This window comes from Tiliqua scincoides, chromosome 2 (genome assembly GCF_035046505.1).
Source record: "Tiliqua scincoides isolate rTilSci1 chromosome 2, rTilSci1.hap2, whole genome shotgun sequence".
Lineage (NCBI taxonomy): Eukaryota > Metazoa > Chordata > Lepidosauria > Squamata > Scincidae > Tiliqua > Tiliqua scincoides.
In genome coordinates this window covers 159,636,635-159,662,924 of record NC_089822.1, presented here as the reverse complement: position 1 = coordinate 159,662,924, position 26,290 = coordinate 159,636,635, and the positions used below count along the sequence as shown (strand labels likewise).

At 42.7% G+C, this 26,290-nt stretch overlaps 1 protein-coding gene across 5 annotated transcripts in view; it reads left to right on the top strand.

Moving 5' to 3' along the window:
* TNRC6C (trinucleotide repeat containing adaptor 6C) overlaps positions 1–26,290 on the top strand; it is a 159,727-nt gene that overhangs the window by 107,492 nt on the left and 25,945 nt on the right. For 4 of the 5 annotated variants that reach the window (XM_066613470.1, XM_066613469.1, XM_066613468.1 and 1 more), the window contains 9 exons: positions 3,479–3,688; positions 4,015–4,184; positions 7,467–7,547; positions 10,105–10,162; positions 10,650–10,795; positions 15,622–15,771; positions 20,372–20,518; positions 21,233–21,352; positions 23,127–23,210. In XM_066613470.1, coding sequence (XP_066469567.1) covers positions 3,479–3,688; positions 4,015–4,184; positions 7,467–7,547; positions 10,105–10,162; positions 10,650–10,795; positions 15,622–15,771; positions 20,372–20,518; positions 21,233–21,352; positions 23,127–23,210 — 1,166 coding nt within the window. The remainder of the gene's footprint in view (positions 1–3,478; positions 3,689–4,014; positions 4,185–7,466; positions 7,548–10,104; positions 10,163–10,649; positions 10,796–15,621; positions 15,772–20,371; positions 20,519–21,232; positions 21,353–23,126; positions 23,211–26,290) is intronic. The other variant, XM_066613467.1, reaches the window with a different exon arrangement.

Below are 26,290 nucleotides of genomic sequence, written 5' to 3'. Positions count from 1 at the left end.
TGGGCAGTGGTGCACTCCTCCTTTTAGAAATGGGTTATGTCAGAATGCCAGATGCAAGGGAGGGCACCAGGATGAGGTCTCTTGTTATCTGGTGTGCTCCCTGGGGCATTTGGTGGGCCGCTGTGAGATACAGGAAGCTGGACTAGATGGGCCTATGGCCTGATCCAGTGGGGCTGTTCTTATGTTCTTATGTTCTTAAGCCTTCCCTGGATTCAGCAGTGCTGGACACCTACTGACCAGTCTTAAACATCTTGTTTCTGGGCAAAGTAGTCGAGTAGGTAGTGGCATGGATATCATGGGTCTTGGATGTAGTGGATTATCTGGATCCCTTTCAGTCTAGTTTCAGGCCGAGTTTTGAGATGGAAACAGTCTTGGTCACCAAATTATTGTTTTCATGTAATTACATGTAATTGGCCAAGGCATAAATTCCTTTGTGATGAGTCATAATTTGCCCAGTATTTTGCAACTCAAAACACAAGGTATATAACTTATACATGGGTATATATTGTTAGTGATATTGAACTTAAAGAGAATCCAGGGAAGATGGTCCCACTTTTTTCCTCAGTAAATGCATACACGTTGCAATGGAGATTGCAGCATTCAGGTTGAATAATTGCAAAGGCTGTGGGGGGGGGGGGGAAGGTTCTTTAAACTTTCTTTAAAGAAAGTTTAATATAGTTCTTTAATATAGCACATTATAGCTTCTTTTCTGATACAATTTCCTCTATTCCAATATGCCTCTCAATGCAGTGGGCCCTCTGCTACTGCAGATACAGTTCCCCCTTGGGTCCAATCTGCTCCCCCATCTCTCTCTCCTCATCCATCCTCCCCCCCACCCCTTTCAACCCCCCCCCCAATACTGGTCTTACCTGCTTCAACAGACCTCCTTTGCCGTAGTCTTCTTGCTGGCATGCTGGCTCCCTGCGCTGCTGCAAAGCACTTTATGGCACTTTTGCAGCAGCTAGCTATGGCAGAATTTGTATCCCGCCAGAGAAGGGGTGCCCAAACCCCAGCCCTGGGGCCACTTGCGGCCCTCAAGGCCTCTCAATGCGGCCCTCAGGGAGCCCCCAGTCTCCAAAGAGCCTCTGGCCCTCTGGAGATTTGTTGGAGCCCACACTGGTCCAACGCAACTGCTCTCAGCGTGAGGGCGACTGTTTGACCTCTTGCGTGAGCTGTGGGATGAAGGCTGCCTCCAAGGCTTGTTGTTTAATGTCTGTGATGCAGTAGTGGCAGCAAAGGAAGGGCCAGCCTTGCTTTGTGCAAGGCCTTCAAGACCTTCATTCGTTCATATAAGTTCATCTTTAATATATTCATGTATGAAAACTTATGTAAACTTATTCAAATTTTAAATGTAAATTAATTCTTTTTTTCCCTGGCCCCCGACTCAGTGTCAGAGAGTCGATGTGGCCCTCCTGCCAAAAACTTTGGACACCCCTGCGCCGGAGCTTTCTATCGTTAGGATTGGGCCATAATGTTAAGCAGGGCATGGCATTTAGTAGGATACAAGGAATATGTCTTACCAGTGTTTTCCCCATTACTGTATAGTAGATTCAGCTTTTTGAAAATTTCTCTCTTACTGGAGTTTGTTGATTTTGTCCATGCTGTGTTTTTAGACACTTTTTAAAAAATGTGTATATTTTGAAGAGCCATTAACAGTTGTTGTTTAAAAGGTAAAAGTGATTTTTCTACTGCCTCTTGACTGCTGGCCAGGTGATTAGTAGAATGATGTGCACTGTCTGAGGCTTATCCACACCAGGACATGCTGCATTAGTACAAGGCATTGGTAAACAGCAGCATGATAACATTTGATCTTGCTTTCTTGCCTCTCATGGTAACAGTTCCTTCTTGAAAGGACCCATAGGAATTAGTCTAGGAAAGGTAGCATTGGTCATTAGGATACAACCTCTTTGTCTGCTTACGAGCCAATTACAAAGATAGGGTGGGTCAAGACAAAATGTGGTACAGATACTTTGCTTCTGCTCTGATGCAGGATTTTAAAATCAGAAATTTATTTACTATCATTTCAGGCCATCATAGGTGTAATCAGCTGAAAGCCAGTCCATACAAAGATAAATAGGGATAAGAATAATAAAGTTTGGTAGGCAAGATACTGTAAAATGAGTAGCAAATGTGAACTGCAGCCATTATCTTCCCTCTATCTTACCTAAATATTCCTAAGGCATTGGCACATATTCTCTGTGGGTGTGGAAGACAACTTTATCACACATTGTGTGGTAAAATTCTCTTTTCCTCTTAGTAGACAACTGGCTCAACAAGTGATTACATGCACATTGTGTTAAACAGTCAAATCATGGTCTGTACCATCCATTGTCAAGGTGAATACATGAGGCTGCAATGCTATGCACATACATCTAGGGCTACGCTCCAATGCTCATTGGATTTACTTCCAGGTAAACAGTCATAAAATTGTGCTGTGAATTATGCAAGTTATTTTGCATGCATAACTTCTGCATCTGCTAACCATGTGGGTATGTATTATGCCAAGCCAGCAGTGTCATCATTTGACCTCAGGAAGTCCTGTTCATCCTACTGAGAGTCACTGAGTGTGACTTTTATATTTCAGTTCTTTCTTTGAAGTAATAACAAAACTGACTTTGTTGTTTTAAATGACAGCTACAAAAGCTAAATTACGTGCTTCAGTTAAATCTGCCTTTGCAAAGTGTAATTATAAAAAGATGGAGTACAATTCTATAGAGTGCTTCAAGCATGATGCCAGAGGTGTGCTTAGAAGAAATATTTAATAGCTCTCACCCAGATGATTCAAATAGTGAGCTATTCCACAGCCTCCAGAAGAACAAGAAGATGACCCTGAAAGCAAAGTCTGCCTATGGATGGTCCCTTCTAAAAAATGTTTAGGTATTTCCTGCATGACAGCTCTGTCTATCTCATCTCAAGTTATAAATTACTTTTCTCCTCATGCTCCCCATCCCCAACAATTCATGTTATCTTAGGAAAAATTCACAACAGTCCATCATAATGACAGCAGCCTATTACAGTAGATCAGATCCATGCCAGTCTTTTACTGGTATGTGGTTGAATGCACTTCTGTGTAAGATTCACTTCAATTCCAGTTTCCTGGTACAGATCTGTTGTTAAGGCACAGGTTATTCTGAACTCTTGCTTCTCCCTGCAATCAAATGCCAGGGACAAGCCAGGCAGGAGTCTTACAATTTTGTCATCCAATTTACTGAGTAGATGCTGTTTCTGACGTGGCAGATAACACTTTTTTGTAACTAAAATTTGCAAATGCTGAAAATATCCACACACAAAATGTGAGAATTCATAGCTTTATCAAATGATTCCTACAGTTCTGCAGAGATTCTTGAATTTGCCTTCTAGAAGGGAGATCAAATGAATCTGTTCATTTGTTTTAATGCTGCCACTAGAAGTAAAGTCTGAAAAGATAATTGTGTTTTTTCATTACTTCTAACTATGATGTTTTAATTTCTGATTTCAGCAGGCTGGGGAGAGATGCCTGCTGTCCATGCAAAGCCTGAACCTTCTTGGGGAGAACCTTCCTCTCCCTCTGCTGCAGTTGATAATGGCACTTCAGCATGGGGGAAGCCCCCCAGTAGTGGTACAGGGTGGGGAGATAACTCTGCTGAGTCAGCAGGGACATATGGAAGAGTGAGCGCACCAGCTGCTGCCCCAGCACTGTGCAAACCAGGTGAGTGAGTGAGTACTTGCATGCACAAGCATGTGTACCTGTTGATAACCTTGACTTAGGTGGAGAAGGCAAGCATGGGGAACTTAATCAGCACTTTCATATAGTCTGTTTTCAGCTTAAATTGATGTTCTCCTTAAGACGTGGAAGCCCAAATACAGGCCACCGTCTAGAATTCATTCCGTTTTTGTCAATTCAAGCACAAGCTCTCTGATCTTTTGTTTAAAATCTTAAGTTTAAAAACCATGAGTAAGCATGCTTGCAGATGTATTGATTGATATAAATGCAAGCATAAGAAGGCTAACTGAAATCTTCCATTATTTACACAGCTTCTAAATCTTCTATGCAAGAAGGCTGGGGCAGTGGTGGAGATGAAGTAAATCTCAGTACAAGTCAGTGGGAAGATGAAGAAGGAGATATGTGGAATAATACTGCTTCACAAGAGAGCAATTCCTCTTGTAGCTCCTGGGGGAATGCCCCAAAGAAAGGACTTCAAAAGGTAGGAATGAAACTGTGTTGTAAAAATCTTTAGGAAAGGAAGTCAAAAGATGTATTCACTTACTTGTGTGCATCTTTATCAAATTATTTTAAGAAATAATGCAAGTCACCAATATAGATGTAATGATGGATCTAATTACCACCACCTGCCTTGATTATATATGCCTGGTGTTGAAACCAGGGTGGACTGGGGATTCTGTTCATATACCATATCTGCTAAGAAACTCCATTACTTCCTGTTGGTGATTACCTTAATCAAGTTGTGTGCACACACAATACACATTCTCACAACTTGATTATATTGCAATATTCAGCATCCACACATAGACCAATTTGGCAGACTGCCATGTTGTCTGGGTTCTCTAGAGGTATTATAAGTCCCATTACAGGAGGGAGGTATTTATTAGGTTTGTTATTCTGGACTGCCCTAGAAACAGGTGGTCTCAGATGGATGCTGTGTTTTAACTCTTTCACAGCCAATTAACCTTATAAAGGTCCTGTTTGTTGTGGCAAGAGTGTTGAGACACTGAGGATGGGCCCATAAGTCCAGAATATTTTGTGTAATTTAATTCTTGACTTCAGCAGCCACTCTGTCAAGGGTTCTCTGATCCTGTAGAATGAAGCTGGTTTCAGCTGTTGACACCCTGTGCCTAGCTGCTGAAGCTGCTCATATGTGAGAATGTCTTCCAAGTAGGTGGGAAGACTGCTAGGGAGCTGATAGCTTAGGAGTCATTTGGTTGTGCTATGACTCTGATAGATTCTCTACCCCCCCCCCCCAAAAAAAAAGTATTTGTAGAATACCCGCTGAATGACTTCTAGTCTAGTAGTTGCTGATCTGGACCCTGTGCCACCCTGGCGCACAGGATCGCAACATGCTGCCCACCCTTCACAGCACACACACCCCCAGGATACTTACCCAGCCATACAGAGCCTCACTCGATGTTCCCAAGTGCCAGTAAACAGTACTTCTGTTTTTGTTGGAAAACCAGAAGTACCGTTTAAGGACACTCCGGAGGCCTTAGAAGGCTTTTGAAGCACCTGGGGATGCAGCATGAGACTTCACCTGCCTGCAGAACAGCTCCAAAGGGTGGGCAGGAGCAGTGAAGCAGGTGCTGTGGTGCCCCCCCCACAGGGCGCACAGATGTGGTGCCTGGGGCTTTTGCCACCCCTGACCCTCCCAGGATCACCACTTTATAAAAGCCATTCAGTAGAAAATAGCTTCTTCGAGTAAGTAGCTGGAGGCAGAATTAACTACGGTACATATTTGTAAGGCATTTTCAAGTCTGACTCAGATGTCCTACCTTTGAGGGAAAGAATATCAGGCTCTGTAATGGCCAGGAGATGTTGAACACCCCTCACTTTTATCTTGATTCATGACCTTCCCTAATATGACAAATCATTTCAGAGTCCTTCCCTCTGAACTTGGTGTATATGTTGTTGCTCTATTTTGGAACTAGAATAATTTTGAGAGAGGAAAAGTGTTAAACTAGCCCTGATTTGTATATTACATTCTGAGATATGCAAATGTGAATCAGCAGGTTTAAGATGTAACATTGGACTATGGTAAGTTCTGAGAATTCTGTTCTGCTAAGGCTGTTCCAGAAATGTTAACTATATTGAAGGGTATAATGTTATGATTCAATATTGCAGTGCTTATATTAACTGTTAATATCCTTTGATATAAATCAAGTTGTGCAACCTGCAAAACTGAACATAATCGACCAACTGTGTATTGTCACTTGTTAGATTTGACAACATTCCCTTCCCAATTTCTGTAGGCCAATGGCAAGCAGAAAAAAGAGGACTGCTGAATACCTGGGAGCTGCTATATATGTTGGGCTGCTATTAGCTTAGTGATCCAGGAATTGGTCATGCACATTGGGGCAAAAAATCAAAACTTTAGATATAGGCTGATGGGTTCTGAGCTGTCTGTGACAGATCAGGAGAGAGATCTTGGGGTGGTGGTGGACAGGACAATGTGCGGCGGCAGTGAAGAAGGCCAATTCTATGCTTGGGATCATTAGGAAGGGTATTGAGAACAAAACGGCTATTATTATAATGCCGTTGTACAAATCTATGGTAAGGCCACACCTGGAGTATTGTGTCCAGTTCTGGTCGCCGCATCTCAAAAAAGACATAGTGGAAATGGAAAAGGTGCAAAAGAGAGCAACTAAGATGATTACGGGGCTGGGGCACCTTCCTTATGAGGAAAGGCTACGGCGTTTGGGCCTCTTCAGCCTAGAAAAGAGACGCCTGAGGGGGGGACATGATTGAGACATACAAAATTATGCAGGGAATGGACAGAGTGGATAGGGAGATGCTCTTTACACTCTCACATAATATCAGAACCAGGGGACATCCACTAAAATTGAGTGTTGGGAGGGTTAGGACAGATAAAAGAAAATATTTCTTTACTCAGCGTGTGGTCGGTCTGTGGAACTCCTTGCCACAGGATGTGGTGCTGGCGTCTAGCCTAGACGCCTTTAAAAGGGGATTGGACAAGTTTCTGGAGGAAAAATCCGTTACAGGGTACAAGCCATGATGTGTATGCGCAACCTCCTGATTTTAGAAATGGGTTATGTCAGAATGCCAGATGCAAGGGAGGACACCAGGATGAGGTCTCTTGTTATCTGGTGTGCTCCCTGGGGCATTTGGTGGGCCGCTGTGAGATACAGGAAGCTGGACTAGATGGGCCTATGGCCTGATCCAGTGGGGCTGTTCTTATGTTCTTTTGTTCTTATGGTCTGATATAAATGACATACATAGTTGTGTGTTCATTTTGAAAGTAACCCTTTTAGTTAGTAGTGATCCAGTTTAGTCTGTTTTTAATGCAGTGTACAACAAGGAATTGGGCTATTCTCAATTTTTAGGTGCAAATTTTATAATAATTTGGATGGGATCTTCATATTGTATTTTAATTGTCTAGTTGCTAATAGAATAAAATGCTGCTCAGTTTGGGAGTAGATTTACATCAGTTTTGGAAGTAGGTTATTTCTTGACAATGGCTAATGAAACAAGATGGGCAGTAGTAATTTTTTTCACCTGAGTGTAAGGGAATTGTGTACACTGTTTATATTCGGCAGAAAGGAAATATATTTTTGTACTTAAGTGTCAAGATTTAAGTATTGTTTTATAAGTTATGTATAGAAATGTATGTTTAAAGTAACAGACCATATTTATTTAGAGAGCCTTTGTGTTCATTTGGGCAGTGTGTCTCACGGCTATAAATATGAAAATAGCAGGTGTAAAATGTTTTTCCCTCCCCACCATTTAATTTACACAGGGCATGAAGACATCTAGTAAGCAAGATGAGGCCTGGATCATGAACCGTCTGATAAAACAACTTACAGACATGGGCTTCCCAGTGAGTAATATTCATAGCCAGCATCCTGTGGCTTTGCCTTTCTGTGTAGAGGATATAGATGACCTTTTTATTGTAGATCGGGATGCCCAAACCCCAGCCCTGGGGCCACTTGCAGCCCTCGAGGCCTCTCAGTGCGGCCCTCAGGGAGCCCCCACTCTCCAATGAGTCTCTGGCCCTCCAGAGATTTGTTGGAGCCCACACTGGCCCAACGCAACTGCTCTCAGCGTGAGGGTGACTGACCACTCGTGTGAGCTGTGGGATGAGGGCTCTCTCCACTGCTTATTGTTTCACGTTTGTGATGCAGTAGCAGCAGCAAAGGAAAGGCCAGCCTTGCTTTGTGCAAGGCCTTTTATAGGCCTTGAGCTATTGCAAGACCTCCATTCATTCATATAAGTTCATCTTTAATATAGTCATTTATGTAAACATATGTAAATTTTTCCAAATTTTAAAATGTAAATTCTTTTTTTCCCCGGCCCCCGACACAGTGAATGAATGAATGAATAAACCTTTATTAGGCATAGATAGAGAAATCATAAAAGCAAACATAATTAGTCCTAATCCCGTTTATCAAAAACGGAGTTAAGATACTAAATTACTAATAAAACATTTACAGTTCAACATAAAATATCAACATTTTTGACAAATTACATTAAGAAGGCTTAGAAATCGCCAAAAGTAAAAATTTAGAAACTCCCTCTAGCACATCTGGTGAGCAGTCATTTAGGAGACACTTCAGTTTTGCCTCATCCAAAAGCCCATTCATTTTGCCAAGAAGTGGAGTCATGTAAGTGTGGCGGGATCTAGTGTGCCGAGGACAATAAAAAAGAATGTGTATGATTGATTCAACATTTTCCAAATTACAAGGGCAGAGGCGTTCTTTATATGGTATTTGCCTATATCTGCCTTCTGTGACCTTGGATGGAAACACATTGAATCTTGCCAAGGAGATTGCACGACGTTCAGAAGGATTGATTAGAATACTCAGATAAGGAGCCATTTGCCCATACTTTAGCAGGATAGAGAAATTTCCCTATCCCTAGAGGGATTTCTCTATCCCGACACAATGTCAGAGAGATGATGTGGCCCTACTGCCAAAAACTTTGGACACCCTTGTTGTAGATAAATATCATCATGTTTCTGTAGACGTGCAGTTGAAATACTTCATCTTTTAGGCTGCTTTTACAGAAGTCCCAATGTTATAATTATATTTCTCATAAAAAGCAATGCATCATATTTTAGAGTGGACTCTCATTCGGTGTTTTTTTTCAAGGTGCTAATAGTATATCTTTCTCCCTTCCATCTTTTGATGAATCAAATATGCAGAATTAAGTAGATGGTCATTTTTTAAATTTTCCCCTTAATCTTATTGCCTGTCTGCCTTTCTATTCAATAAATGTATACATTACCTATTAGATTAGATTAGATACCTATTAGATACCTAATAGATAGATTGCCTGTTTATACAAACTAGTGCTTGGGTTTATCAATAATGTGTAAGTAGCATATCATGAATGTAGAAGCAAAAAACCATATCATGAATGTAGGAGCAAAATTAACAGGCCTCTACAAATCTGCTTGCCATGAGTAAGAAACTGTGCTCAGCATGACTTGAGGAAGTCCCTCCCTCATTTGGGAAAAGGGAGGTCTCATATTTGTTGAGCTGTGGAGTCCTTTGGGTAAAGAAATAGCATCCCAATCAAATAGCTGAGCAGCAAGGTTTGGGTTACTTTTGGGTGCATTTCTGTGTACATATAAGGCTCTTCTGAATTAATGTTTGCAAAGAAAGTTGGCACTAGCCGCTAGTACTGTATGGGTAATACATAGCTGCTTAAGTTTCCATTTGTAGTAGAGGGAGGAAGGAACTAGAAGGTTGGGAGAAGACATTAGAAGGGACTGAGGTATGAATACTGCTGCTAGTTTTTAATAGTATTTTTAATTTTCAAAAAGTTTTCCTATTTTTAATGTGTTTGTTCTTTCAACAAGACTGACAAAGATCACTATTATTCCTAGATACAAGGTTTTGGGGGAGGTGGGGCGCTTGTTTGAATCCTTATGATTTTTCCTTCCAGGCTCAGAACTTGAGCCTGATCTCAAGTCACTCTGGATGTCCAAATGGTGATGTTTCCGAAATCTAACATCTTTTAAGGTTACCAGCTTTTTCACCAACCCTGATTCCTGTGCTAGCAGATGATGTGTATCTTCATACTGCATAAAGCTTCATCTGCTATTAATGGCATGGGAGCAAAGAAAGCTTTTTTTTTCGACAGTTTACAGTAAAATCTTGGCTGGTGTAGAAAATCACAGAGACAGTGTCAGCATGCTAAGATGTAACAAAGGAGTAGGGAGTGGGTCTAAAGTGCTCTCAGCTGAAAATCTTGCTGACTCCAAATTTGGCAAAAGTATTTACAGCTCAAAATGATGTGCTTTCAAAACTGCACTGTTAAAACAAGTTGAATTCTCTTTTGGCTGAAAGCCCTAGGCAGCATTATAAAATCATACAGTGTTATAAAACTATATTGTGTTAGTTATGAACAAGTCCACCTTCTCATTGTTGCAGAGAGAGCCAGCAGAAGAGGCCTTGAAGAGTAACAATATGAATCTTGATCAGGCCATGAGTAAGTATTTTTTTGTAACAGATGGACATTTGAGGGTTGATCTGTTACCTTTTGCCAACAGCATTTTATCAAAAGCATGAATTGGTTGTGAATTGGGCTGGCTCCAGATTTCAGGAGGCCCTCAGCAAATTGCCCTCCATGGGCTGCCCATTATTTGGGTGTGTCCCAAGAGAGTCAATCTGCCACTCCCACATGAAAGTTGTGGGCACAGAGATAGTTTTGGGGGTCCTCAGTAGGCTTTTGGCTCTGGACAACTGCCTGATTATGCAAAGTTCTGATACTGGCCCTGGTTGTGAATTATCGTTAGTGCCAAACTTAGTGCTTTAAAACACAAAATGTAGCTTAAATTTAAAACACAAAACATAGTATAAATTGCAAAATATAATGTTAGTAATAGCTTTATCAAAATGTTTGCCATTTTTTCTGGACTTCAAGTAGACTTCGCTACTTTTCTTTGGCATCATCACATGGTCTTTACTTCTTGCAGGTGCTCTGCTGGAAAAGAAGGTGGAAATGGACAAGCGTGGAATGGGAGTGGCTGACTACAATGGAATGGTCACCAAACCCCTTGGCTGCCGCCCACCACCAATCTCCAAAGAGTCTTCCATGGACCGCCCCACCTTCCTTGACAAGGTAGGTGCAGCATTCTCAGAGGAGAGGTATTTGTATACAGCAGGTCCTCAACTTACGTAAGCCTCAGCTTATGTAATTTTGACTTATTTAAAGTTCATGAGGCTGGGGAGAAGGAGAGCCAACTGCTTAAAGGCAACATTGAGCCAGATTTTGCCTTCTCAGCAGCTGAATTAGAGGAGAATTGCTGAAGGTGTAGCATGTGTGAGTGGGGCAGCAGCAGTGATTACTTCTTGGGGGGAGAGAGAGAAGGGGAGAGAGCAAACCTAGGCTCCTTCTGGACTTGTTTGCAGAGTTTGTGCAAGAAGAGCCACCCATGTGCTGCACCTTCAGCATCTCTACTTCAACTGTTGACTGCTCGCCACTCTATAAACATAATTTGGATTTCAGCTCTTCATTTAAAGTGCCCACATAGAGGAAGGGGCAAGATCACTGCATTTAAACAGCAGTCTTGCCCCTTTCTCCTGACAGGCTCTTTGAGTGAAGATGAGTGCTCCCAGCTTTGTTTACAGAGCAGCAAGCACAAGTGGCTTCTCTTGCACTGTATGTGCAAACAAGGCAGCTTAAGCTCACGCTCTCTCCAAGAAGGGACCACTGCCACTAAACATGCAGCAGAAGCACTACCCAAAGTTGTGTGTACCCCTCTCCTGCTTGCTGCACCTTTACCTAGTTCAGCTGTTGAGAAAGAAAGGGGCCAGATCATAATACTCTGAGGATCAGATCGTAGCTGACTTACCCCTTCCTCAATATGGGCTCTTTAAGCAAAGGGGAACATCCCAGCTTTATTTCGTGACAATGAACATAGGAGGCTCCTTTTGCCCCTCCCAGGTCCAGTGTACATTAATATGTAATGGAACGAAACCCTTAAATAAATCAGAGGGTGTCCGTATGTGGAAGAAATGGTAACAGATTTATCTAGAAAGTAAGACTATAAATGTGCCATTTTGCCTCACTATTCTCTGCTCCCTTTATTTATTTTGAAGTTGTGAAAGAGAGTGTACAGTATTTCCTGCCCTGGAAATTGGCATGTTCTGCTTCATCTACTTAAGCACTGACATAATATGGCATCACTATTTGCCATTAATTGCTGTTTCCCTCATACTTGATGTTTCCAGGACTTCTATTTAGAAACTGCTAAGGGATATGCTCAAACTATTTTCACGCACAGTAACATAGCAGAAATTTCTAATAAAAGAGCTAGTTATGCTGTTTGTATTTGTGTACATGCCATTGCCTTCTAAGAATTGAGCAGAAACCAGATCAGATTGTGTTGGGGTTTGATAATGGAGCTAGATGGTTGTAACCTCTGTGAATTGAATTGCATTAAACTCTCCGACTTTAAAAATCACAATTCTTTGCAAAATCATACTGTCCTCCCTCAGCAGTAGGAATGGGAATGAAACAGAATGCGGAGGGCAGCAGTATGAAGTTAATTTAATCTGTCTCCTTGCTGTAAAGCAAGGAGAAGCAAATGGCACACCGTACAGCTTTTTGTGTTATGGATTAATTTTATCACCCTAACTCTAGCATACTTTAAGCAAAGAATAAGAAGTAACATGGTGCTTTGTGTCCCATATCATTCATGTAATACTTAGGATAGAACAGTTCACCTGATTGTCTCTGTCCCGCTATTCAAATTTAGATTGTAAGCTCCTTAGGATCAGAAACTTGTCTTTTTTTTTCTTCTGTTACTGTATCACATATATTATTTGTGCTAAATCAGTAATGATAAACATGGATGCAGGCAACACTATTGTACCAGGTATATATGGAATGTGCTGTTTCCCACAGCAGATTTCTTTCTGGAATTGGGGAAAAGCAAGGCTGTCAGTTTTTACACTTCACTTAGCTTTTTAAATTCAATATATATTTTCTAATGAAATACTGAGTGACAATATGTATGCTTGCATTTATTGAAGATATTGGCATTGAGTGACCAGGGTTGGGGCATGAAAATATCACGTTGAGAAAATCATACTCCACATTCTATGTGCACAGAAGCCATGGCTGACATAGCAGACTAGTCACAAGTAGAAGAAATATAGGGCATTGCAAACTATTCCTACTTAAGAGGCAAGAGCAGGCTGCAAACAGCTCATGACCTGGGGGGAAGAAATCCTTGAACCTGTTACTGTCATGCAAGCTGCAGTTTTTCGAGCATGACGGCTATTCTTGCAGAATGTTAAACATGTTGAACTGAAAGACCATGGGGATATGATTAGAAAATGTCAGTGTCCCCCCTCCAGGCTTTCTAGCACTAAACCAAGTATCATTTTGGTTGATGATAAAGAAACCTTTTCTCTCCCACTACAAGGGACTACTGAAAATCTCATATTAGCAGGGTTTATTTAGGACTTCTGAGGTATTTTATGACTGATGGGTGTGAAACAGCATTTCACCCTTTTTATGAACTTGGAACTGTTTCTTGAGGGTCAATAATTTTCTGTGTGAATAGGTGGGAAGATGATGCACATTAGCTGTAAAATGATTGTTTTCAACAAGTTAAAGAATATGCACTCTTGAAGCTATAATTATCTGCAAAGTATATGACAAATTTTGATGTTTTCCACATGACTTCAACCTTTTACTTGTGGAATATTTGCTTACTGAAAGGGACTTTTAGACATCAGGGAATAATGAAGCACAAAGAGCCAGAACACTTGCACAGAACTCTGCTGTATTTGCTTAAATACAGACATGCTTTTTGTTTGCTGTCATTCTTCCTAATATACAAGAAGAACATGCAAAACATATCATTAGAAGCCCTTTTCCCCTTTCCATTCAGATTCCTTCATGGCACTATGTTTATTGTGTCTTAAGGGAACATTAACTATCCATTAAAAAAATTGGGGGGGGGGAAGAGTGGAATAGATAACGCTCTTTTTTGTTTGTTTTTACTGTTGGAGTTCTCAAAGTGAAAACTGTACCTCCTGGGTAGGCAAATGAAACCACTGGATAAAAGGGACCATCCTGAACCCCTTCTATCCAAGGCTTCTGCGATGTAGTTTTTCTCTTGGGGGATTGGATCTGTTCATATGTAACATTTCTGAAGCTTCAGATCATGGTCTGGGAATTCAAAGACAAGTCCTTTGCTTGCATGCTTCCTTCCTTCTCCTCTCATGTGCAGCAGTTCCCTCCCTCCTGCCCTGGTGTGAGACAAACCATCCTTTGTTTTGTCTGAATCAACAAACTATGGAAATCGGCAAACCCAGATTAGAAACCAGCTTCAAAACATGATTTGTAATTCTGCTTCAGAGGACCAGCACAAACCAAAATTTGATCATTTTAGTGTAAGGGCCAGTTATAGTTTTCCAGAACTAGGAAATAAGTAAGGTGGAGTTGAAGAGGCACATGGTCCTAATCTCCTAGGTCCTGATCTCCTAAACCAGCAGTCTCCAAACCGCAGACCACTGCATTAAAAAAGCCGTCCCTGTGCAGAGCTTTCAAATCTGTGCTGCAGCATTCCTTTCATCCTTTCATACCCAATCTCCCCCACCTCACACTGGCCAGCCATGCCCCCTGGGAAATTGGGGCACAGAGGCGTCTGGGGAGACAGGAAATGGAAGTGGCTGGCCGGTGTGAGGCTGACATGATCTGACATGATGAAAGGACAATGTGGTACAGAACAGAAAGTTCTGTGCTGCACAGCTTTTCCAGCCAGATCCAGCCTGCAGGCCAGGATTTGTCACCTACTGTCCTAGGCCATGGTTTTTAGAGTATTGGAAATGTTGCATTGAACCAAACCCATGGAATTCATATAATTCTTTTCAATAAAATGAATATAGGATGTTATGAAAAAACTGGAGAATTCTGTCCTGCACCAGTCTTTAGCCAGCTTATATTCATGTTAAGTCATCCTGATATTATGAGTTAGGTTTATGCTTAGAATTTACTGCTGCATATAGAGAATTATGTTAAGAAACCCATTAGTTCTAAAACACGAGATACAAAGTAGGCGCCCAGCATTTGGGGTCGTTTACATAGCAACTCCTTGTCTCACTCTGTCTTCCTCCCAGAACATGTTTAAAATAAATTCCCTGTTATATGCCTGCATATAACATATACCTGTATATAACTTACTAAACAATATCGATGCCAGTGTTTTAAAAACAATAAATGTTGTTAGTCATGTAACTGACATGTAGATGGCACAGAAGATTAATGAAATAAGCTTTCTGAACAGCTCATTTGTAATTTAGAACAGTATCTAAAATAGAAATTATTGATGATGTATATTACAAAAGAATCAATAGAGTTCACTGAGGTTTTTACGATTTGTAACCTTCCTTTTAAATCTATGCTTAGTTCGCCTTATAGCATTTTGCTCTGAAGAAGCAGTTAGGCTTAAGCTTTTCAGAAAAATTGAGTGTCATTTTGCCCTTTGTTCAGTTTTTCATTTTGTAATCTGATAGAAAAGAGGAAATAAAGTGGGCATGGAAGTAATGATTGACCAGCAGTCTGTTTTGTGGGGTTGCTCTTACAATTCCAAGTGAGGCAAGTGACTGTTGCCGTGTAGCTTTCTTTTTTTAAAATTGTTTACCAAAGCACCCCTTCTTGCTCCTGCTGTTTGTATATTTGAGAATTATTGTTCAAGTATACATTTACGAACTGCAAAGCAAAAAAAAAAAAAGACAAACAGAACCTTAATTTTGTTTCTCTTTTTCTTCTTCCTTCCACCCCATACTTTTCATTATGTATTTCTCATGCCTTTTAACAATATTTTAATCTTTTATTCATCCACGTTCCACTTATATTTCCATGGGAAATTGTTTTGTGCACTGTCTGCATCGGGACATTGCACACAGCTCACCCTTTCTTTTTTCAATCAGGATGGCGGCCTAGTGGAAGAGCCCACTACTTCACCATTTTTGCCTTCACCAAGCCTGAAGCTCCCCCTTTCAAACAGTGCACTCCCTAATCAGACCCTGGGTGGGATTGCCTCAGGGCTGGGCATGCAAAACTTGAATTCTTCTAGACAGGTAAGGTGTCTTTTGGGTGATAGTTACTTGAATGTCAGCATTCTTGAATGTATCTAGACAAGAATATGTTTCCTTGTTTTTGTTTTTCAATTTAAATCCCCCCCCCAATGTTGACAAATGGATATACATTCAAAAATGTATATTTTGTCATTAAGGATTTTTCAAAGGTCATATGTTACGCTGTGCTGAGATGACCAAACATCTGCTTCTCCTGAGCCTCCATTGTTGGCTCCTTTTCTTCTGCAGCATCCCTGTTCACTGACATTTCTTTCCATCCTCACACAGACTTTGCTTCTTTCAGCTTGTAGTTGTTTCACTTCCTCCATCCCCTTCCCTCTATTTCTCAGCTTATAATTTTTAGAGGTTGCCCTACATGACACTCCTGTTCACAAGGTTGCACTGTGTTATTGTAGATGGGACTAAACCAGTTCTGTCCAAGCATCATTTTGGTACTGTTGTGACGTCCAGGTGATAAAACCACTTCCTAGCATTAGACAAATATAATATTTTCCCTTCTATCAGAGCTTAGAGCAGATGTGCCCAAATTACAGACCGTGGGCCATATCCAGCCCACAAACACATTTTAACTGAGCATTGAACCCAGTAACAATCACATGTTTTCTGTCATGCACACTCACACACCCCTTCTACCCCCAGGCCCTAGTGCTGACCTCCTGTTGAATGAAATGAATGCTCTTGCTGAGAGCTCCACTGAAAGACAGGAGGAGCAAGCAACCTCACTGCAGCAAATAATATTTTATTTAATAGATTTTTACCCTGCCTTTCCTCTCTGTTCATGGATGTTTGAGGTGCCTAACTATATATATATATATATATATATATATATATATATATATATATATATATATATATATATATATATATATATATATATATATGATATTATACATAATCAATAAAAGTATGTACAAAGAGCCTATTGCATGCAAAAACTGCACACATCATAAAATCAATGAAAAAAGCAGATATCTTCCAGTTAAAAAGCCAGCAGCAGCAAAACCCCATATGACTGTTATGTAGACAGTCATAACAGAACCATAAAAGGCTATAAAATAGTAGCAAGTAGCTGTAATGACTGCAACTCAAAAACATATATATGAAGAACATACCCATTGACCCCACAGCCCCCAACTAAACAAAATGTGCTCAAAGAAAACGTTTTCATTCTCCACCAGAACACAGCAAAGGAGGGGGCAGCTGTTAATTTACAAGAGAAGGAGTTCCATAGTTGTGGGGCCACCACAAGTAAGGCCCATCTTCTTATAGGAAAGGCAGCACACATAGGAGAATCCTCCTTAGAAGATCTAAGGGGATTGGCCAGAATATATAAAAGAAGACAGTCCCTCAGGTATTCTGGTCCTAAACCAGGGGTGTCAAGCATAAGGCCTGTGGGGTGGATGTGGTCCATGAAAGCAATTTTTCTGCCCCCATTATAATTGGGTTCCTAGCGTCATACTTGGGCTCTTGCGTATCTTGAAATTATGAACGAGGTATGCACATTTTCTCTTCAGTTATTTGCACCTAATGCGTTCCTATATGAGAATGAAGTGGTTATTTCTGGCCATCAGCCGCTTAATGACATCACTTCCTGCTTAATTGATGTAACATCTGGCCCTCAGCAGCTGCCATGAATGCTATTCGGTCAACTGTATGAACTGAGTTTGACACCCCTGCCCATAAGCCATAAAGGGCTTTAAAGTTTAAAACCAGCACTTTGAATTGGACATGAAAATGAACCAGCAGCCTGAGTAATTTCTGGAGCAACAGTCTGATAGAGTCAGACTGTCCAACGATGACATGGGCCACCATTCTGCACTAACTGCAGTTTCCAAACCATCTTTAACAGCAGCCCCATGCAGAGTTCATTACAGTAATCTAAACAAGATGTTACCAAAGCATGGACTGTTGTCCAATCCAACAGTCTCAGCACCTGTACCAGCTGAAGCTGGGCAAAAGTCCCCCTGAGTTCAGCTGCCATCTGTTGATCCAGGAGCAGCTGTGGATCTACGAGCACTCCCAAGCTGCATACCTGTTCTTGCCAAGGGAGTTCAACCCCATTCAGAGCAGGCCAGTGATCCAGCATATGCATCATGGATTTCTGGATCAAGAGGACCTCTGTTTTGTCTGGATCTAATTTCAGTTTGTTAACCCACATCCAGTTTCCAATTGCCTCCAGACAGCACTCTATGACTTGAACAGCACCGTTGCCCCCCCCCCACCGATATTCAGTGAAAAGGAGAGATTGACAGCATCCCACACCAAATCCCCAAATGACTGTTTCTTGTGGTTCATGTAGATGTTACATAGCATGGGGGTAAAATAGATCCCTGTAGCACCCTGCGCAACAACAGCCATGGTACAAAACAGGCATCCCGGAGTACCACCTTCTGGGATCTGTCGGCCAGGAAGGAGCAGAACCACTGCAAAATTGGGCCCCATGCCCCAACTCAGCCAACCAACCCAGAAGGACATCAGAAGGTGTCCAGGACACCCAGAAGGTCAATGGCACCGAAAGCTGCTGACAGATCCAGCAGGACAAAGGGACTCACTCTCTCTGTCCAGTCCCTAGCATTGGTCATCCACCAGTTGCTGTCTACCACCAAGGCTGTCTCTGTCCCAAAGCCTGGCATGAAGCTAGATTGAACAGGACCAGATAATCTTTTTCATCCAGGACCCTCTGAAGCTGTGATGCTACCATCTGCTCAATCACCTTGCCCCGAAAGGGGAAGTTTAAAACAGACCAGAAATTATCCAGTATGGTGAGGTCAAAGATGGGATGTTTCAAGGTGGTGCACACGCTGCCATTTTTAACATCCCAGGCTGTGCCCCCTTCTGCAACAATGAATTAACTACCCTCCTAGCCACTTGACCAGTGCCACCTCTCCCCTTCCTGACCTTTTAAGCCAGCTGGGCAAGGGTCAGGTAGGCAGGCAGGCTCACATTCCAGGATATCTTGTCCATATCCTCAGGTTGTACAAACTGAAAAGAATTCAAAACAACAAGACCAATATAGGTATCTTGCAATAGGTGTCTGGGGAACATCAACAGATACTGTCAATGTGGTGTGAAGTCAGTGCAGATGTACGCCATTTTATCTATGAAGTGCCTAACATATTCATCACAGTGAGCAACCATACATTCCTCCCCATTCCCTGAAAGGTCAGATGGGAGCCTACCCCATACCATTAAGAGCTCAGCTGGACTGCTCTCTACAGATGGTGAGAGGAAGCAACAAAACAGTCTCTTCCTTTCTTTTTCTTTGTCAGCTCCATTAAAAAAAAAAAAAATCCCAGGTTTTTCCAATCCCTGACACTATGTCAAGAGGTTGGTCATCAAGGAAGAAGAACACTTCGCTGCTGCCTTTGCTTCCTACCCCTAACACGATAGAGAAATGCTTACCAAGTAAAGTTGAGAGAAAGCAACATCAATGGACTATCTTCTTTCTTCCATAACCAACTTCAGTTTAAAATTTCCTGCTGCCCGAGCCCTTGGCACTGCATCAGGGTTGGACATTCAGGAACTTTAAAGTGATGTGAAGAGGATGTTGTGCTGCTGCTCATTTTCAACATTACCTGGTAAACTTCTCTACCAGGGAGAACGGCAGCAGGTGGGTGGATATCTACATTGGGGTTAGCAAGGCGTGGCCATGGGTTGATTTCCTGCCCTTGAAACAGCCTGATTGCAGAGGTTTCAGCAATGTTGTTGCTACCCTTCTTTTTTGGTAGGAAGAAGGGGGGATTTCCAAGTGAAATGGTGCAATTTTGTGAGGAGCCTATAAACGCAAAATGCTTATCTACTGTATCCACACAGTAGATATGGTTGGCTGCATGTGTGATGGGCAGCCCAATCCTAACCTATGCTGGCGCAGCAGGACCACATGGCTTATGCTGTGTCCAGCTCAGGTAAGGAGAAGGCTGGAGATCTCCTTTAGGGAAGGGGCTTTTTTTCCCTTACCCTATATAATGCTCCAGTTGCCCAGTAGGGCTACCCAGATCTGTACCAACTAAATTGCTGGCGCAAATCCAAGCAGCTCCACATAATGCTGCCAGGTCCTGGATGGGTGTTAGGATATGGTGGAGGCCTCCTCTTTCAATCCTGCCCCCCTCCCAGACCTGACCCGTCCCATTCCTCCCTCCCACCACCCTCCCCCCTTCCTCCACTCAGTGGCGTACTCGCCTCCACTGGCGGCCTTTCCTTTGGATACAGCACCAGCAGTATGGTGCAGACCCTGCTGGCACTGCTTGTTCCAAAGTAGTCACAAACATGTGGCAAAGCAGTTGCTGCAACAGCGAAGTCATAGGATTGCACTGTTAGAGATGTAATTTTCTCGATCCATTGTTTCATTTGGACAGAACTCCAAGAGAATTGGCATGTCTCCCTTGTTACCAAACTGCTGTTTCAGTTTACCAGGCTTTAAGCTTAAATCTTCATTGAATTGTCAACTGAAACATCTGCTAATCTACATGAGAGCTCGTTGGTTTGCTAATGACTTGACCAGTGGCACTAGAGGGCAGTGCAGCCACAATTTTGTCAAGCTATTCAATTATGTATCTTAACAACTGTAACTTTGTCATTCCAGATACCGAGTGGCAATCTGGGTATGTTTGGCAATAGCGGAGCAGCACAAGCCAGGACCATGCAACAGCCGCAGCAACCGCCAGTGCAACCTCTTAACTCATCCCAGCCTAGTCTTCGTGCTCAAGTGCCTCAGTTTCTCTCCCCTCAGGTTAGATTGAGCTCTGCTGCATAAGTGATAGCAGGGGTGCTCCTAGCAATTGACATCTAAAAAAATACCTGTTAACTGGTACCTCAGTTGCTGACAGTGTCAGGATTGCAGGTTTTTGACCTCTGATTCTGTGGAGATCTTGTTGGCTCCTAAGATTTGCAGCAAACATGGACTAGTAATAGCCATTTGTGTTCCACAACTATGTATTTCATTTGGAGGAGAACATTTAAACTGAGGGGAGGGGATCCTAACTACAACAAAATATGGTTTAGTATGCCAGCCAGAAAAATGCAGATATAAAATAATGACATCACTGCACTTCGGAATATATTTCTGTAGAAGATACTGCGTATAGCAAAAATACCATCTGAATATTTATATAGCAACATCAGTATGTATGAGTTTAGAAAAATAGCATTTTCTTTGCTCCTGCATGTTTTGGGAAGGTGTATTTGTTACTGAAGTGTATATACTGTACTTGATGCATCAAATTTAGGAAATATGACCTATTCTAAAACTGTGTTTATTTTGCAGTAGTATACAGTATAACTCTTGCTGTCATCTTCTATTCTTGCCTTTCTGTTTTAACAAAAAACATTGCATGCAGGTCAGAAGCCACTTCAGAGTATTTTACTGACAGTGCTGTCTCCCATAGAGTTTAGCTAATTACAGCTGTACTATTTGGTAGCTCACCTGTTGTGTTCTTTTCTCTAGGTTCAAGCACAGCTTTTGCAGTTTGCAGCAAAAAACATTGGTCTCAATCCTGCACTATTAACCTCGCCAATTAATCCTCAGCATATGACGATGTTGAACCAGCTCTATCAGCTGCAGCTGGTGAGTTTAAAAGCACAGTATGAAAGCTATAACTCTAAAATTAATCTCTTGAGGTTAGAGCTGTAAGCCTTGACTTTTTGACTTTAGGAACAAAACTAGGTCTGGTAGTTGATGAAATAAAGACTCCCACCTTTTGCTGATTATCATCAGGTGTTCTGCATTGCTTTTAATGTAGGAGACACATATACCAGACTGTAACATCAAAACCAACCCCTACTCTAGGTGTTATTTCACAAAATCTTGCCAAGAACTAGACACTTAGTTTTCCCTGTTTTTCCTGTCAACACTTTTTGACTGGTTTCCCTCACCAATAACTGTGATTGAACTCTCCTTGCCACGATCTCTTGCCCAGTTCCGCAGTTGTTGCTGTAGCTAGTTGTCTCTCTTGTCCCAGGTATTGTCTCTGCTGCTCAGATATTCCCCTCTCCTTGCTGTTTTTCTTGGCCTCACCTCCGCTTTCCTGCTGCCTGTCCCTCAGCCTTCTCCCAGTCTTTCTTGCTCTCTTCCTTGCCCTTCTGACCTCAGACCTTTTTCTCCACTCCTCATGTCCTTCCACCTTCCTCTCCGCTTCCCTCGCTGCCACCTTTCCACACTCTTTTGCAGTTTCTCACTCCATCTCTGCTATTTCTTTTTGCCCCGCCTTCTCCTTTTCTCTTTTTCACTCTGCACTGTTCTCTTCGCCTCTTATTTCATTCCCCACTTTGTCCTTTCAACTGCCTGCTTCCCCATCTCCATCTCACACCTCCTCTTCCCTGTACTCTCAGCCCCTTTTGACCTCTCCTCCTTGTCCCCATCCCACTTGCCTGCCTATCTCAGCCTACAGTAGCTGTGTTGTGACTACTCCAGCTCACTGGGACACTTGGCAATGGCATCATTTCTGAGTGCCAATATGCTAAAACCTGGAGTGTTTTGCCCAGCAGTGATCAGGCAGGGACCACACAGAGGGCAGAAACTGTGGCTTTCTAGTACTCATTGTTAAGATCAACAATATTAATGAAGGAGTTAACAGAAATTTGCATTTGACAAAATCTCTGAGATATGTTTGCTCACTCCCAGTTTGGAGAAAAATGTTCCAGTATACCAAATTGCAAACCATGCAGGAGGCAAGTTTCACTGGTGTTTTCCTCGATGCTTCCTACAATGACACAACTTAACTTGGAAGACTAAACTATAGTTTCACTGTATGCTTGAGATTGTAACCAAGCTGAAGGGAACAAAATAGGGTTAGTCTCATCATGGTTAAGCCTTATGTCTACACTGGGTCTGTGTGGTTAGTTACCATGCATTCCAGACTTTTAAAAATGATCTGTTTTTTCAATCTACACAGCAGTAAGCGTGGAAATGTTTATGAAACATTCCATTGCACCTCGATATTCACACATTCTTGAACAATAATGTTTGTAGAAGGTTAAATCTCAGTTGATTATGTCTTTTCCATCATGGTTTCCTCATTACATTTTACAAAGTTTATTCCCAGTGTTAATTGACCAAGGATTGTTTACGTCTTGTATTTGAGCTGACCCTTAAGTCTACTCATGGGAACGGAATATAATTGTGTTATTGAATGTATGCATGATTCTTAGATGTTTTAGGGGAGCAAATGCTTTGTAAAATTCACATAAACTGTAGGAAGAAGAAAGGCTTTAGTGCAGTTACTGATCAAGAAAACAAGATGAGGTTTGCATTTATTTCATACTCTGTTTAATGTATTTCTAGTGAAAATGTTGGGCCTCTTCCTTTTATGACTTAGGTTTTCATTATTTCCAACTTGCAGGCATACCAACGTTTACAAATCCAGCAGCAGATGTTACAGGCTCAGCGTAATGTTTCCGGACCCATCAGACAACAGGAGCAGCAAGTAGGTTTAACCTGACTCCTTGTTTCTATGTGTACAGCCCTCTAAGGAATTGAATATGTTACATAAAAAGGATTATACCTAAAGTAAACAGTACAGTATTGCATGATTTTATTCGGATATAAATCATGAACAGATTTCAGCTTTCCACATCTAGCATATCAGTGGTGGACCTGTTGGCTCGGAATCTGCACTGCGATTCTGGATAGATGCTCTCTGCAAGTACCTGGAGCCTCTTTAGTGCAACTTGGGCAAACAGCTTTCCTACAACGCTAAGGAGAGAGATGCCACAGTAGTTATTGCAGTCACCCCTGTCGCCTTTGTTCTTGCACAGCATGACGATGTTTGCATCCCTTGTGTCCCGTGGTACTCCACCTTCTCTCCACCAGAGACAGAGGATTTCATGCAGCTCAGTGGCAATTATCTCTTTGCAGCACTTTAGGACCTCAGCAGGGATGCTGTCTTTCCCAGGTGACTTGCCAGAGGCAAGGGAATCCAGGGCCATGTGAAGTTCTTCTAGGGTTGGTTCACTGTCAAGCTCCTGCAACACAGGCAGGCACTCAATGTTGTTCAGCGCTTCTTCGGTGACTACGTTTTCTCTGGAATAAAAGCTCAGAGTAGTGCTGCACCCAGCGTTCCATCTGCTGTGCCTGGTCCTGGATGACCTCGCCTGTGGCAGACTTTAGAGGGGCAGTTCTCTTCTGTGTTGGACCTAGGGCCTGCTTGATACCATCATACATCCCCTTGATGTTGCCTGTGTCCACCACTGATATGGTATTCTCCTTTAGACTGCTGCAAGAGAAATGTAGGGAACAACAACAGCCACTCTTTATAGCCTTCATAGATCTCACAAAGGCTTTCGACCTGGTCAGCAGGGACGGCCTCTTCAAGATTCTCCCCAAGATCAGATGTCCAGCCAGGATCCTCAGCATCATCAGGTCTTTCCACAACGGCATGAAGGTCACTGTAGTCTTTGATGGCTCCACATCAGACCCCTTTGACATCCAAAGCGGAGTGAAGCAGGGCTGTGTTCTTGCTGTGACCTTGTTTGGGATTTTCTTCGCTATCCTGCTGAAGCATGCCTTTGGAACTGCAACAGAAGGCATGTATCTCTGGACCAGATCAAACGGAAAGCTCTTCAACCTCTCCAGACTGAGAGCAAAGTCCAGCTGAAATGTCTGCGTGACTTCCTCTTTGCCGATGATGCAGCTGTCACCGCCCACTCCGCCAAAGATCTCCAGCAGCTCATGGATCGTTTTAGCAAGGCCTGCCAAGATTTTGGACTGACAATCAGCCTGAAGAAAACACAGGTCATGGTTCAGGATGTGGACTCACCTCCCTGCATTACAATCTCTGAGCATGAACTGGAGGTTGTCCATGACTTTGTGTACCTTGGCTCAACGATCTCCGACACTCTTTCTCTCGATACCAAGCTAAACAAACGCATTGGTAAAGCAGCCACCACGTTTTCCAGACTCACAAAGCGAGTATGGTCCAACAAGAAGCTGACGGAACATACCAAGATCCAGGTCTACAGAGCTTGCGTCTTGAGTACACTTCTGTACTGCAGCAAATCATGGACTCTTCACTCACAACAGGAGAGGAAACTGAACACTTTCCACATGCACGGCCTCCAATGCATCCTCGGTATCACCTGGCAGGACAAAGTTCCAAACAACACAGTCCTGGAACGTGCTGGAATCCCTAGCATGTATGTACTGCTGAAACAGACGCCTGCGTTGGCTCGGTCATGTCGTGAGAATGGGCGATGGCCAGATCCCAGAGGATCTCCTCTATGGAGAACTCGTGCAGGGAAAGCCCCCTACAGGTAGACCACAGCTGCAATACGAGGACATCTGCAAGAGGGATCTGAAGGCCTTAGGAATGGACCTCAACAGATGGGAAACTTTGGCCTCTGAGCATCCTGCTTGGAGGCAGGCTGTGCAGCATGGCCTCTCCCAATTTGAAGAGGCACTTGCCCAACAGACTGAGGCAAAGAGGTAAAGAAGGAAGGTCCACAGCCAGGGAGACACACCAGGGACAGACTACATTTGCTCCCAGTGTGGAAAGGATTGTCACTCCTGAATTGGCCTTTTCAGCCACACTAGACGCTGTTCCAGAACCAACATTCAGAGCACGATACCATAGTCTTCCGAGACTGAAGATGATGATATCTAGCATGTTTAGAATGTGATGTTGGCAACCCTCAGTCTCAAAAGACCTGGATCTTGGTATGTTCCGTCAGCTTCTTGTTGGACCACACTCTCTTTGTGAGTCTGGAAAACGTGGTAGCTGCTTTACTGATGCGTTTGTTTAGCTCGGTATCGAGAGAAAGAGTGTCGGAGATCGTTGAGCCAAGGTACACAAAGTCATGGACAACCTCCAGTTCATGCGCAGAGATTATAATGCAGGGAGGTGAGTCCACATCCTGAACCATGACCTGTGTTTTCTTAAGGCTGATTGTCAGTCCAAAATCTTGGCAGGCCTTGCTAAAACGATCCATGAGCTGCTGGAGATCTTGGGCAGAGTGGGTAGTGACAGCTGCATCATCGGCAAAGAGGAAGTCACGCAGACATTTCAGCTGGACTTTGGACTAAAGCACTAAAGAGGCTCCAGGAACTTGCAGAGAGCGTCTGTCCAGAATCGCAGTGCGGATTCCGAGTCAACAGGTCCACCACGGATAAGGTATTCGCCCTTAGACAACTGCAGGAAAAATGCAGGGAACAACGACAGCCACTCTTTATAGCCTTCATAGATCTCACGAAGGCTTTCGTCCTGGTCAGCAGGGACGGCCTCTTCAAGATTCTCCCCAAGATCGGATATCCACCCAGGCTCCTCAGCATCATCAGATCTTTCCACAAGGACATGAAGGGCACTGTTGTCTTTGATGGCTCCACATCAGACCCCTTTGACATCCGAAGCGGAGTGAAGCAGGGCTGTGTTCTTGCACCAACTTTGTTTGGGATTTTCTTCGCTGTCCTGCTGAAGCAGGCCTTTGGAACTGCAACAGAAGGCATCTATCTCCAGACCAGATCAGACAGAAAGCTCTTCAACCTCTCCAGACTGAGAGCAAAGTCCAAAGT